Source organism: Glandiceps talaboti, chromosome 4 (assembly GCF_964340395.1).
Source record: "Glandiceps talaboti chromosome 4, keGlaTala1.1, whole genome shotgun sequence".
Classification (NCBI taxonomy): domain Eukaryota; kingdom Metazoa; phylum Hemichordata; class Enteropneusta; family Spengelidae; genus Glandiceps; species Glandiceps talaboti.
In genome coordinates, this window is record NC_135552.1 from 28,968,645 (window position 1) to 28,984,435 (window position 15,791).

Here is a 15,791-nt window from a genome sequence, read left to right on the forward strand (position 1 = left end):
AGTTGGTGCATGTCAGAGATATGAGGGTGAACGCACGCATGGATGGACGGATGGACAGATGTATTGATGCCAATGTATAAGTCTCCTCCAGGGCAGTGCCCATTGGGACTAAAAACATTATTTTAAACAAATGGGCAAGCTTTCCTCTCAAAGAATGACGGCAAGAATGCATGAAAATTTTATGTAATATACTTACCAGTTCCACATTTATGGGAACAGTGGGATGTATCCACCCAGTCAGAAACTTGACAATCTGTAGGACATGCTATAGTACATGGTCTATGAACATCTGGCATTAGAGATACACTGTCACAGTGATGTTTAGGTATGTGCTGACCATCATTGCGAAGACACAGAACACTACGCCTCTGAACACCATTACCACACACTCTAGTCCCTGCTAAAAAAAATACACAAATGCATGTATAATTCACAATATCCAAAATAGAGTTTTCCCACCTAGATGTGGCATAGAAATTATTTCTTGGTCAACACATACCACTTCACATGCTACATAATCATGTATTATATGATGTAGGGGTACATGAAAATAAGTCAACCCTCCTGTTCTATTTTGACCCTTCAGCATAAGATTGGTCTGTAAGGTAAGCTGTGATGGGATGCCCTCATGAGAGAGGAGGCCGGTGTGGGTGGAATGGCACAACGTATCTTACAGCCTAGCATGAGATTAAATGGTATTATGGGTACTGGGAATTTAATGTTTAGGCATGTGTAAGTTATCAGCACACAAAGGCACAGCTCACATCTTGCACTTGGGCACTGATCACAAAATAGAAATTGACAAGACTCCATAGAAGACATGCCCCCCCCCCCCCCAACCAATACTTTACTTCTATGTGACTGAATGGAGACATGATTTAACAGAAATTGGTGGCAACTAATAAATACTACAAAGTGTCTGATAATTGTGGAAATTCCTGAATTTTGATAATTGAACCAGAAGATCAGAGTCAAGTCCAAAGGTCAATGTCTCAAAAGAAAGTGTGACACTTCAATGTAGTCTCTAGCTATGATATATATGTATTAACAATTTTGAGTTATGTGGTAAATCGTGATTGTTCACTACAAATATGGCTGCCATTGAGAAAAAAGTGATTATGAGCACCAAAAATAATGCATCTCTATCATGCATACGTTTATCTGGTTCTGTATTATCTATATACATGATCTAAGAGACATAAGTCACACATAATTACTACAAAGTGTCTGCAATATGTAAGTAATAGCTTCATTTTGATGGTCCACCTTGTAGGTCAAGGTAAAAGTTAACGGTCACTCATATAAGAAAGGTTTCATGTGATTATATGGGGTTTGACACTAGAATAGAATCTATGTATTGAAGTGATTTCTTATGAGACGTATGGCTGCCATTCAGTAAAAGTAATATGAGCACAAAAAATAATGCTTGTGGGTAGTTCTTTTCTTCAAAGAAATTGGCAATATATAAATACTACATGTGTCTGTGATAGGCAGGAATTGGCTTGATTTTGATAACTGACCCTGAAGTCAAGGTCAAAGGTCAAGATTTGCAAGATAGCTTGCATTTGATAATATGTGGGTAGACCCTTGAATGGATTGCCTGTGTATTACAGTTTTTATGTTATGAACCAAATATCGATTTTTAACTACAAATATGGCAGTCATTTGGTTACATTGTCATATATTGCAAAACAAAGTGACATGCATATATATCACATGATATGTCACCTATGTGCCAAGTATAAATGAAATAAAATAGGATATTGCATGTGTGAGAAATGACATTTTACGGATGGATGCAGACAGATGGATGGAGCCCATTATAATAGATGGGGAGGGGGGGGGGGGGGTCTTATATACTTCAGTGTTTTAGAATGTGAACTCTAGCCTTCACTGAACACCTTCATTACACCAGGAAAGGTAGCCTGTACTAGAAACAGCATCCACTGCAAAACTTAAACACTTAGAACTTTTATCAAATACTTGTATTTCAGCTGTTTATAGAATCGCTAAGAAAATGAAGATCAACTAAGGCAGTAGGAGGAGAACAAGTTGTCTTTCATCTAATAATAATTAATATCAAAGGAATTAAATACGCTCTTTATCTGGTCAGATTTTTGCATTTGCAGACGTTTGTTTTCAATGCATAAATATGTTCAGTTCACAAACATGTTTTACATTAATTTGTGCTTCTATTCAGAAACTTTGATTTTCAAATAATTTTAGCTATTCAACCAAAGAATGGAATTATTCCAAACCTCATTCATATTTTATTACTTGCCATTAGCTTGGAGCCAAACCCTATTCTTCAGACTAAAAGATATATACCAAATGTTGCTATATAACTTTACTATGAGTATTTAAGAGAGATAAATAATTGTAACTTGCTGTATTAAACATCACTTAAACACACACAAATGTTGCCAGTGAATATAGGTGTGTCCAGACTCCAATAAAAGCATTCATAATGGCAATTGCCCACTCAGTAAAACACTAATACAGACTGGAATTTTTATCTTATCTGAATTAACTACGGTACCCCCAGCTTATGGTACCAAAAATGAAAAGAACTAGAGAACTTGAGCATTTTTAAGTGGGTTGGAAATTATCTGAATTTCTGTGTGGTATTGTATATACATGTACAAGAAACTGCAACCAACTGTCATGTTTTGATTGATCAGGGTACATGCAGCTGATAATCAAAACAAAATAAATTCTCAGGATTTTATAAAGAAGTTCACCAGGGAACATAAACTTGACCATTATCTCACTACACTCATGACCACCTGCCTCTATTCTAAATGACATGACAGTTATTGGTGAGATACCCACATCTTACTTCTTTCAGGCTTATCTCAGAAATTACTTTGACCTCCTGGCATTGTTGAATTGACACTTGTCATTGTGATAGTACTACTGAAATTGATTCCACACAACAATGTGGCATACGTCCATTTGTTCCCATTGTTCCGGTGTTCCAATGCGTCCTTCCCGCTATATGAGAGATGCAGCCAAGCGCGACACTATCCTTCCCCTCGGTATTATCATTTTTATAGGCGATGTGTCTGTATTAAAGCACAGACACGTGGATCCTGTGCTAAAAACCTGCTGAGGACATATTCACACTAGTGTCTTATTAGACATGGCTGAGGAACTTTGAAAACGATTTACATTATAGTTGCTATGTCCAGCCTGGTGCTGCTAGCTATTATAGGTTATTTGGATAGTATAGAAAGTTTTAGAATTCCGATGCACTGAAGAACACCCACACAATGGTAGGATAGCAGCAGCTGCTTTCTTGACCTTCATCTTAATAACAAGTGTTCAGATTTTTTGGAGAGATCACTTAATCCAATTGTGGTGTCTTTTATACATTGATATACAAAGTCACAAAAGACAGTAGAGAAACATTAAAAAAATGAGTGTGTCCTTAAGTCATTATTCAGGTCACATGCAATCTCCAGTTACTTAGGGCCTAGCATTTTTGCCACTCTTTCACAACCTTGGTATTCAATACAAAGGAAAATATCTGGTAACACTTAAAATAATAGGTTCCATACATTGGAGAACATTGCAAGGTATTATTTATAAATAGCAAGATGGAAATCTAGTAAAACTTGCATAGATTTCTATCCATTGTACAATAACTTTAGTGGAAAACAGCATCAAATAAAGGGACTTATCTGCTACAACTTACAAAGATTTCAATATAAATTACCTTAATTTTGCTAGGATAGGGCCCTCATTATCTTGTGCACTTATTTTTATATTATTTTTGAAAATTTTACTTAGACTCATACTGAAAAGGCCCTTTCAGTCACTCATATTTTCCTTGTCTGAATAAAGAAAAAATATTGGGGATTTATATTTAATTGAACCAGTTCAAAAGCTTTGCCTAACTGCTGACAATGTCACTAGAAATTGAGATCATCAAAAACTTTGCCTAACTGCTGACAATGTCACTAGAAATTGAGATCATCAAAAGCTTTGCCTAACTGCTGACAATGTCACTAGAAATTGAGACCATCAAAAGCTTTGCCTAACTGCTGACAATGTCACTAGTAATTGAGACCATCAAAAGCTTTGCCTAACTGCTGACAATGTCACTAGAAATTGAGATCATCAAAAGCTTTGCCTAACTGCTGACAATGTCACTAGAAATTGAGATCATCAAAAGCTTTGCCTAACTGCTGACAATGTCACTAGAAACTGAGATCATCAAAAGCTTTGCCTAACTGCTGACAATGTCACTAGAAATTGAGATCATCAAAAGCTTTGCCTAACTGCTGACAATGTCACTAGAAATTGAGATCATCAAAAGCTTTGCCTAACTGCTGACAATGTCACTAGAAACTGAGACCATCGAAAGCTTTGCCTAACTGCTGACAATGTCACTAGTAATTGAGATCATCAAAAACTTTGCCTAACTGCTGACAATGTCACTAGAAATTGAGATATTTCAACCGTTGCTTGCAAAATTAAATGCATTTTTTTACTCTTGTATGTCGTATGTTGTTCAACTTGTAAACTTGTCTACTATTACCCCAACCCTATTTATTGTCTATCTGACTGTCATTAACGGTATTGCATTAATACTATACCATGTCACACATATATAAAGCTAGATACCAATTACTGGATGAACGTGTCAGCCTGAGTTCTAATCCCAAGAAAAAGATCATCAAAAATTTTGCCTAACTGCTGACAATGTCACTAGAAATTAAGATCATCAAAAGCTTTGCCTAACTGCTGACAATGTCACTAGAAATTGAGATCATCAAAAGCTTTGCCTAACTGCTGACAATGTCACTAGAAATTGAGATCATCAAAAGCTTTGCCTAACTGCTGACAATGTCACTAGAAATTGAGATCATCAAAAACTTTGCCTAACTGCTGACAATGTCACTAGAAACTGAGATCATCAAAAACTTTGCCTAACTGCTGACAATGTCACTAGAAATTGAGACCATCAAAAATTTTGCCTAACTGCTGACAATGTCACTAGAAATTGAGATCATCAAAAGCTTTGCCTAACTGCTGACAATGTCACTAGAAATTGAGACCATCAAAAGCTTTGCCTAACTGCTGACAATGTCACTAGAAACTGAGATCATCAAAAGCTTTGCCTAACTGCTGACAATGTCACTAGAAATTAAGATCATCAAAAGCTTTGCCTAACTGCTGACAATGTCACTAGAAATTGAGATCATCAAAAGCTTTGCCTAACTGCTGACAATGTCACTAGAAATTGAGATCATCAAAAGCTTTGCCTAACTGCTGACAATGTCACTAGAAACTGAGATCATCAAAAACTTTGCCTAACTGCTGACAATGTCACTAGAAACTGAGATCATCAAAAGCTTTGCCTAACTGCTGACAATGTCACTAGAAATTGAGATCATCAAAAGCTTTGCCTAACTGCTGACAATGTCACTAGAAACTGAGATCATCAAAAACTTTGCCTAACTGCTGACAATGTCACTAGAAATTGAGATCATCAAAAGCTTTGCCTAACTTCTGACAATGTCACTAGAAACTGAGATCATCAAAAACTTTGCCTAACTGCTGACAATGTCACTAGAAATTGAGACCATCAAAAGCTTTGCCTAACTGCTGACAATGTCACTAGAAACTGAGATCATCAAAAACTTTGCCTAACTGCTGACAATGTCACTAGAAATTGAGACCATCAAAAGCTTTGCCTAACTGCTGACAATGTCACTAGAAACTGAGATCATCAAAAGCTTTGCCTAACTGCTGACAATGTCACTAGAAATTGAGATCATCAAAAACTTTGCCTAACTGCTGACAATGTCACTAGAAATTGAGATCATCAAAAGCTTTGCCTAACTTCTGACAATGTCACTAGAAATTGAGATCATCAAAAACTTTGCCTAACTGCTGACAATGTCACTAGAAATTAAGATCATCAAAAGCTTTGCCTAACTGCTGACAATGTCACTAGAAATTGAGACCATCAAAAGCTTTGCCTAACTGCTGACAATGTCACTAGAAACTGAGATCATCAAAAACTTTGCCTAACTGCTGACAATGTCACTAGAAATTGAGACCATCAAAAGCTTTGCCTAACTGCTGACAATGTCACTAGAAACTGAGATCATCAAAAACTTTGCCTAACTGCTGACAATGTCACTAGAAATTGAGACCATCAAAAGCTTTGCCTAACTGCTGACAATGTCACTAGAAATTAAGATCATCAAAAGCTTTGCCTAACTGCTGACAATGTCACTAGAAACTGAGATCATCAAAAACTTTGCCTAACTGCTGACAATGTCACTAGAAATTAAGATCATCAAAAGCTTTGCCTAACTGCTGACAATGTCACTAGAAATTGAGACCATCAAAAGCTTTGCCTAACTGCTGACAATGTCACTAGAAACTGAGATCATCAAAAACTTTGCCTAACTGCTGACAATGTCACTAGAAATTGAGACCATCAAAAGCTTTGCCTAACTGCTGACAATGTCACTAGAAACTGAGATCATCAAAAGCTTTGCCTAACTGCTGACAATGTCACTAGAAATTGAGATCATCAAGGATCATCCATTAAAGTTACCACACAATGGGTAATTTTACAGAAATTTATATTTTACACTTTGCATGTCAACTATACATATATAGAGTGCCATCACATATTAGAGATGTTATATTTTACACTTTGCATGCCAACTATACATATATACAGTGCCATCACATATTAGAGATGTTATATTTTACACTTTGCATGCCAACTATACATATATAGAGTGCCATCAAATATTAGAGATGTTATATTTTACACTTTGCATGCCAACTATACATATATACAATGCCATCAAATATTAGAGATGTTACATTTTCAGAAACAAAACATATTAAATAGGATATTTCATTGGGTAAAAATCTATAAAATCTATACTCCAAAGAAAGAATTTCAAATAAACTGGATTTTATCAAAGTAGTCTCAATATTTAATTAGTAGGAATGCAAACAGTTGATAATTATTTGAATAGAATTTTGTCGAATGTGTATACCAATGCAAATAAACAATGCAGTGCAAATACCAACAGTATGTGTATACCAATGCAAAAAAAAAAATGCAGTGCAAATACCAACAGTATGTGTATACCAATGCAAATAAACAATGCAGTGCAAATACCAACAGTATGTGTATACCAATGCATATAAACAATGCAGTGCAAATACCAACAGTATGTGTATACCAATGCATATAAACACTGCAATGCAAATACCAACAGTATGTGTATACCAATGCATATAAACACTGCAATGCAAATACCAACAGTATGTGTATACCAATGCATATAAACACTGCAATGCAAATACCAACAGTATGTGTATACCAATGCATATACACACTGCAATGCAAATACCAACAGTATGTGTATACCAATGCATATAAACACTGCAATGCAAATACCAACAGCATGTGTATACCAATTCAAATAAACAATGCAGTGCAAATACCAACAGTATGTGTATACGCGTCTACATGTAATATGATACATACCTTGACTGTTACCATCATGGTGCAATATGCAACTCCTCCAAGTGCCAACATCCCAGCTATATGAAGGACACATCACCGTAGGACATGTTTTGATTTCCATCAAGTCATTATCAGTAATGTGTGGACACTGCTGTCTCAAATTGTGTAGTAGTTCTAGAATTTAAAGCAATGGAATAACAATGGAATGAGAGTCATGTTAGCATTACATTACAAGTCATTATCAGTAATGTGTGGACACTGCTGTCATAAGTTACATAGTAGTTCTAGAGTGGGATAAAATGAGAACCATATACTATAGCATTACAATTCATGCATTATGTACAGCTCAGGGTAAAATCAACTAAAAACAAAATCCCACATCTTTTTATTTAGGACAACTATGTAACAAAAAGAGATAAACCAGTCCCTCTATCATAAATATATAGTTGTTGGGACAGTATTGATGGTACGTACTCAACACATTTCGCTTACTTCACATTTGGAGCACTGTTGTACTTTATAAGTAGTTCTGTATCTGTATCTGTATCTGTATAGTTACGGTGTAGGGCCTGGGTAAGGAATAACACACCGGGGGAGAGTATTTAGTCAGAATGGTTTTTGACAGTGACTGCCATTTTAAAGGCGTCACAAGATTTAGTGCACACAATGCTATTTTCTAGATGGTTCCAGTCTACTAGTGTTTTTTACAAAGAATGACTGTTTATATTGAGCAGTTTTACAATTGTCAATTTCAAAACACTTTGAGTTGTTAGTAACTCTTTGTTCAACAATGTTAGCTGAGATATAGTCCGCAAATTTCCAAGCTTTTATAGATCTTTTGGGTCTTACGGGTTTAAGATAGTTTGCTGGTTGAATTGCTGGTACTAGGCCCTCAACCACCCTGTATAGAAAATTAGCCTGTTGGCTGTGCATGTGTCTATTCTGGAGTGATGTAAGTTCGAGTCTTTCTACCATTTTGGTGACACACCCTTTGTCCCTACGCCTGTAGTTCCCTGTGATGCTGCTCTATGCTGTACCTGTTCGAGTCGGTCAATGTTTTTCTGTAAGTAAGGGTCCCAAACCACTGAACCATATTCTAGCATGGATTACTAGTGAGACATAAGCTGTTTTCTTACATGACTGTGTACAATGACGGAGGTTTCTTCTCAGAAACCCCAATGTCGAGTTTGCTTTCTTTGTGATATTTGCAATATGTGGACCATGTCCTCTGACAAAATGAGACCAAGATAAGGATTTTGTGTGACCTGCTGCAATATGTAGTTACTCAATGTATAGAAATGAGAAGATTTATTACAAAGAGACATGATGTATTTTGAGTCAAAGTCGAAATATCCAAGGACAGTACCATAATTTATATCATAGACCATGTTATGAGACCCGTTACTTATCTCCACCATATTTAAATTCAATTTCATTGGCGAAAAACATGACATAAAAATCATGATCGCTTGTCATTTGGGCTGTACTTCAGGTACTGTTCACTGTAACATATTCAAAATGGCAGGCTAAGATAAACAAGCTAGCACACATGTGTGGAACTACATGTAGTTATGGCAGCAAATTTTATAGCAATATGGTTTTATGGCAAGGCAGGTGAATGAACTTTGGCATCCCGATATATGATGTTCTCGTGGACGCCTTAGCATGTCCCAGTATACTGGGTTCTCATGGTGAAAGGGTTAAACTAGCTGTGCACTGTGCACAGTCAAAGTTACAAAGCTTGGGTTTATATATGTGACCAACTCCTTACCTGTACTTGTGATATGTCTGGACCTTGTCATCACACCTGGTGTGTCACCACATGTCTTAGAACACTGTGTCCAATCTGACCAATCAGACAAGACACAGTCACCACCACATGGTATAAAACATCTCTGATAGGATGTTGGTCTGGCTATCAGCAACTTCTCAAGACATACAACTATATAGAATACATATGAATTATGTTAGTGAAAGTGTTTAGTTTTGATATTTAATACGGATTTATATTTGTAAATATAACTGATAAAATCTTAGTTTATTCATTAAGTGATTTGGTCAAAGGTTAAATCATTATAAAGAGAATATTATATAAAAAATGTGAACATTACATCACAAATAATGTCAAGGAATACATCTTTTGTACATGCACTCTATTATATATTTTTAAAGTTCATCTGCCTTCTTGACATTCAGCATAGATTTTTGTCAAGCTGGATGATGTTCAGTTTCAGGTTAACTAGCTTCAATTGTATTGCTGTGCAGTACCTTGATCTAGTCTAATACCATTACTTTGTTGACAGAACACATCTCTAGTCTGGTAGCCAGGACCACACTGGTCATTTAGTACTGTACATTCATTCCAAGGCAACACTTCCCATTGGTAAGTATAGCATGGTGTTAAGTCTTTGCATTTCTTTGTCTTGACTATTACACCTGTTGAAGACATACATGCAAAGAAAGGTTAGATGAATGTTGGTACACACTACCATGTATCAATTACTCACTTACCCTGCACTTAATTGGTCAGTACCAGTTTTAATAATTGGCAGCTTGAAAATTAGTCGTTCTATTTTACATCATTGCCATACTTCCTTGTTATTTGACAACTGCAATCCTTGCAGGTCTCAAACAAGTCTTCATGGAAGACATGACTACAACAAGTTCTTTAGTTTGTACATTATGTTGTAGGCTTTCAGTTCAAGAAGGACAACTATTGCATGGCCTTTAAGGCAATCAAAAAGATACACTGACAACACCTGAAAGGGTTGTTCATTTCTTATCTATTATATGTGTAAATTCTTGACAATTTAAGGCACATTAGCATTAATATTTATATTATCATAATGCTTTCAAAATAGGAAGACATAGCTATTTGACCTTGAAGATGAAGGTCCAGGTCAAAAGTCAGTGTGTCATTTGAAAGCTCATCATTGATAACCACAACGAAGGCACTTGAATAGGGTCTCTATCTGTTAAGCGTCAAGAGTTATCGACCAATATGTGAATATTTATGACAAATATGGCCACCTTTTTGCAGTTATCGTGGGGGTTGTGAAACAAAGTTATGTGAAGATGCAGACTATAGCATCTGACATTTGTACAAGGTTTGGTTGAAATTAGTCCATGGATATCAGAGATATACATACACACTTTGACAATAATATGACTATTTGACCTTGAAGATGGAGGTCAAGGTCAAAAGTCAATGTGCCATTAAAAAGCTCATGATCGATAACATGGGTGAAGACACTTGAATTGAGGTGTCTATCTGTTAAACTTTAAGAGTTATTGGGCAAAGTGTGATTGTTTACGATAAATATGGCCGCCATTTCGCTGTTGTCATGAGGGTTGTAAAACCAAGTGATGTGCATATGCCCTCCATAACATCTGACATTTGTACCAGGTTTGGATGTAATTGCCACATGCATATTGGAGATACAGGTGGACATGGAAGGACAGATGGAAGGACGGACGGATGGACATATGGACGGACGGACAGGACCCAACATAGTAGCCCCCGTCGGGCTTCACCCTTTGGGGGCTAATAATGTGTAAGTTTAATAAGTTTATTCATGCCACACACAGAATGATGTAGTCTGTATGATACGACATTCATGCCACGCACAGAATGATGTAGTCTGTATGATACGACATTCATGCCACGCACAGAATGATGTAGTCTGTATGATACGACATTCATGCCACACACAGAATGATGTAGTCTGTATGATACGACATTCATGCCATGCTAGAATCTGATATGACTGAACTACATGACATATCTTACAGTCTAAAAACGATGTACATGTAACTCTTACCATTGACATCAGCATCATTTGGACAAACAGCTCCACCAAATGCTGGTAGCTGGAGGATTCTTCTACTTTTGTATTTGTATGCCTCACCACATGTTTGACTACACTCTGACCAATCACTCCATACACTGAGAACACAGTCAACGGGACATGATACATTACATGTATGACTGTGAGCAGGTTTGGATGCCAAATCACAATGATATTCTTCCACTGGTACCCCTGTCAAAGACAAAAGTAATTTTTTGGATATTTTGACAATTTTATTATTTCACCCCCAAAAAATGTATTAGTCAAAATGGTAAAATATGGTCAATAACATGTTTTCCAGAATGACAACTCCTTGCATATGGCTCATAGTTATTACTAGAAAATGACCTCACAGCCAGGTTTTTATGGTTCATTGTATAATTATTTGATATCCAGTTTGACCTTGTGATCTTTTTTATGTTAGGGCTTATGTTACAAAAGATCACTAACTCCATCATAACTTTTGGTGCCATACATGGCTATTTCCCATATATGACTTTATGGGGTAGGAAGGGTATATGGTTCTCTGCCTGTTGGTCTAAAATGCAGTCTAGAGATTCTCCATGGCTAACAAGACCTCTCTTCATCCAAGAAGAGATTCAGTGCCATGGATAGCCTTTAGACTATCTAAAATGAGGTGTACATGTGCATATTTCATGTGAAAAGAATCTAAAATGTGTCTTTTATTATACAATATACTTTTTGGTCTAACACTTTCTATTCCCAGTATTTACTAATTTAAAACAATTCCTCAAGGCAAATGTTGTGACTGCAAGGTGTACTGTCAGCTTTGGATTTCACCAGGCCTAGAACCTAGGCTATTTAATATATCACAAGTCTAAGAATGGGATAACTAGCTCCAACCCTATTCCTTGAGTTGGAATTTAGGTTGTATGTGCACAACATCAAGTTTAATACTGCCCTTGCTGTAGAACAGGACAGCCTGTCATCAGGGCTGTACATATGACCTAACAGTTAACTGGTACCAAAGTATGTTCATTGTGCTACTAGTACAGTGTAGTACTAGCACTGCACAGTTTAAGGTATGATGTGCTACTTTCAGGACAAGTTCCTTGAAAATCGAAGTTCTTCAATTCTCTTATTATTATAAAATATCTCATTTATAGTTTTCTTCCAGTGCTCAGTTCAAAATAGATGACAATTGCCACAAAAGTTGGATGTTTTTTAAGTAAAAATATGAAACATATCTTGAGCAAAGAAATGTCTCATATATCAGACAATGCTTGTCGTTATGCGTCCAGACATAGACTGCCAAGACATGTCATGAACTGTGATCCAATCCCATGGTCGCATTTAGTAGTACGACAGTGTTCATGATAATTCCATTCCAAAAACAAGCTTTGTAGTATAACGGTGATTAAAATATCATCATAATAACAATATTTTTGCCGTGTATTTAAAATACAAAAGGAGTGGCGAAATTGTTACTTTACTAGACAAGTACATGTCTGATTACCAAGACTGTTGTCTGATTACTGAGTCTTCCATGTAGGGTTATAAAACTGAGGACTGTGTCATCACCAAAATTACTTCTGACTTAAAACCCTGCTGAAAGAGACCCTAAAGAAATTGCCTAAACAACAATAAGAATAATAATTTATTTGAACAGGTAATAATTCCCAGAGGAATTACTAAAGGTTACAAAGCACACAGTTGAAATAAGTAAAATAAAAGAAATTTAAAGTATACAGTAAAAAAAAAGTAAAACAAATAAAACATTAAAATTAATAGAATAGTAATAATAATAACAATAATCTGTTATTAAATTGAAACATACTAATGTGTTAAATGAGTTATAAGAGTAGGTGTCTGAACATATGTTTATAAATTATTATAATAATGTAATTGTTAATCATTAAAGATGTGAATTTTAAATCAGTAAATTTTCAAATGTGGGCACATAATGTGTTACTTTTTTGCAGTGTTTATCCAACAGTAATCATCAAATGAAATAACCATGTCAGAAAAATGTGACAGTGAGTGTACATGTAGTTGACGTTTTCTTGAATAAAGTAACAAGAGGGGCATTCTATGTTAATGACATTAAGGTCTATGAGTCATAATTGGAATATGCAATAACATCCATGTGTTTGTAATAACCCTATTTGTAACCACAAAGCACTAGTCTTGACTCACTTACATATGAATATATATGAATGAAAAACCACAAAACTATTGTCCTATGCACTCTCTGAACATCTGCATTCCTTGGCACATAATCACTACATTTATCAAGGACAGACATAAACATCGCTGGAATCTGTGAAGCAGGAAACTTAAGGCATGCTGAGGGATATAAGTGGTCCTATGTACATCCTGTATGAACACCTGTTTGCTGTATAAACTTCCATATAGCACTACATTGCTCCATACAGGTCCTTGACCTTTTCACCCCAGTCTCTTTAGATATACTTCAAGTAGTTTGTACAGTTAACTCTGTGTAATTACCACAACAGACATTTCTGGTCAACAATCGATGAGTCTGAATGGTTTGAGTGTCTTCTACATACAAAAATGTACATTACTTGTACCATATGTTACCCTAGCTGCAATCTATGTCAGCCCCTGACAAAATTATTTGAATATTTGCTCAAGCATCCAAGACATTCAAATTGACAGATTGTAGAGGGAGTTCATATTTTTTCCTTTGTCTGCTTCTAGTCTGTATAATGGTAGGGCAGAGACTTGCCTTGGTCATGGTCTCTAGCATCAATAGCTATAGTGATAGGAAGACCATGGCAAGTTTTTGAGCTGGTCTAGTGGTGTGACTGAGTGACTTCACAGTGTCATTCTAAATTCAACAATGTTATAAAGTCACTTAATTATTAAAAGATAGCGGATACCTTCAAGTTATGAATTCACTATGTGTGATAAAAAAACTTGGATGTTAAACAAAGCTAACATGAATTGCTTAATTTCATTCACTTTCACTATCAGCACAGAGCTGGCACTTAGGTGAACTTGAGTGGAAGCGACAATAGGCTTTGCTTCCTTCCATTAAATGTGCTGTAAAATCTAATGCACTGTTCACTATTTCTATTATTATAAATGTATAATTGTACATAAATATGTTTAATGGGGTCCCTAGCAAGGCCATTTCGTCACTTCCATAATTTAGCTCAGATTAAATGAATGAAACCAACATATTTTATCTTGTTCATCACATAGATTTAAAACATAGTAAATTCAAAAAGTATCTATTCCCTTGAATCAGACTATCACACAAGCTATCATTTCGTATGCATATTTTGATGTTCTTTATCCTCTTGATTTATCCTTGGTAGAACAGCATTAACATCATGAACACAATTGGTTTGGGTAAAAAATATCAACGAAAAACTTAAGCTTCGTACATATGCTATTTTCAAAGATACTTACATCACTGAATCATACCTTTTTATGAGTCTTTCATGAAGTCAGCGATCTTTTATGGCAAATTTTCAATCAGGGGTTTTACCACTGCATTTAAAAACTTGGAGATATAGAAATGAACCAGTGGGTGATAGACTTTGTGTATTTTGTGACCAAAATGCTATAGAAAATGAGATTCACTTTATTTTACATTGTAGTCTTAATGATGGCGTACATAATACTTACATTATCACAGAAAATACTAGTAACACTGAATACATCACACTGTCAGAGAAGGAGAAATTAAAGTACTTGGTGACAGATCAGGTTAACAATACAGCAAAATTTATTGAAGGCACTTTTTTAAAACAGAATGAAATCAGGGTTAATTTATTTTCTCTTACACTGAATGTACAATTACTTTTTTTCACGGTAACCTCTCTATATTGTCAATGTATCCTTTTTTATGTTCAAGGTGACTTATAAGCCTGATGGGCTGGGAGCTATTTTATTACCTCATGTCACTATAATAAAATACATTTCCTTTATGCTGTTTCTCAGCCATATAATGACAAATAGCATATATGACTTAATCTGTGTGGTGAGTTTCACCCTGGCTTCCCTCTTCTTCTGTACTAAAACTACAAAATGTACTTGCTTGCATATGTAGGGTAAAATCTGATCAAAATCTTGACATAGACACTTTATATCTTAGGGGCAAGATCAATAGTTCAATGTACAGGATAAAAAACTAAATTCTTTTTGTTAGGCCTCGGCTCCCCCCCCCCCCAAACTAAATTGGCCAAAATTTGACAATTTTAGACAGCACAATCAATTTCAAATAAGTATGTTGTAGTATGTAGTGCTATGAATACAAAGCTGGTATGTTGTAGTATGTAGTGCTATGAATACAAAGCCAGTATGTTGTAGTATGTTAGTGTTATAATATACCTAGTGATAATGCTGTGCCATGATTCGCTAGAATCAATCACGTGATAGGAAAATAGAATGACTATTTCCCTAGGGAAATAGTTCCATCAACTTTTACATGGTCACGTGAC

The 15,791-nt window shown here is 35.7% G+C and overlaps 1 protein-coding gene across 1 annotated transcript in view; it reads right to left on the minus strand.

Annotated features, from left to right (window-relative positions):
* Positions 1–15,791, minus strand: part of LOC144434449 (thrombospondin type-1 domain-containing protein 7A-like) — an 80,628-nt gene that overhangs the window by 25,896 nt on the left and 38,941 nt on the right. The window contains exons 7-11 of the mRNA XM_078122897.1: positions 11,332–11,550; positions 9,779–9,946; positions 9,282–9,452; positions 7,532–7,684; positions 197–400 (exon numbers count right to left, since the gene is read on the minus strand). Coding sequence (XP_077979023.1) covers positions 197–400; positions 7,532–7,684; positions 9,282–9,452; positions 9,779–9,946; positions 11,332–11,550 — 915 coding nt within the window. The remainder of the gene's footprint in view (positions 1–196; positions 401–7,531; positions 7,685–9,281; positions 9,453–9,778; positions 9,947–11,331; positions 11,551–15,791) is intronic.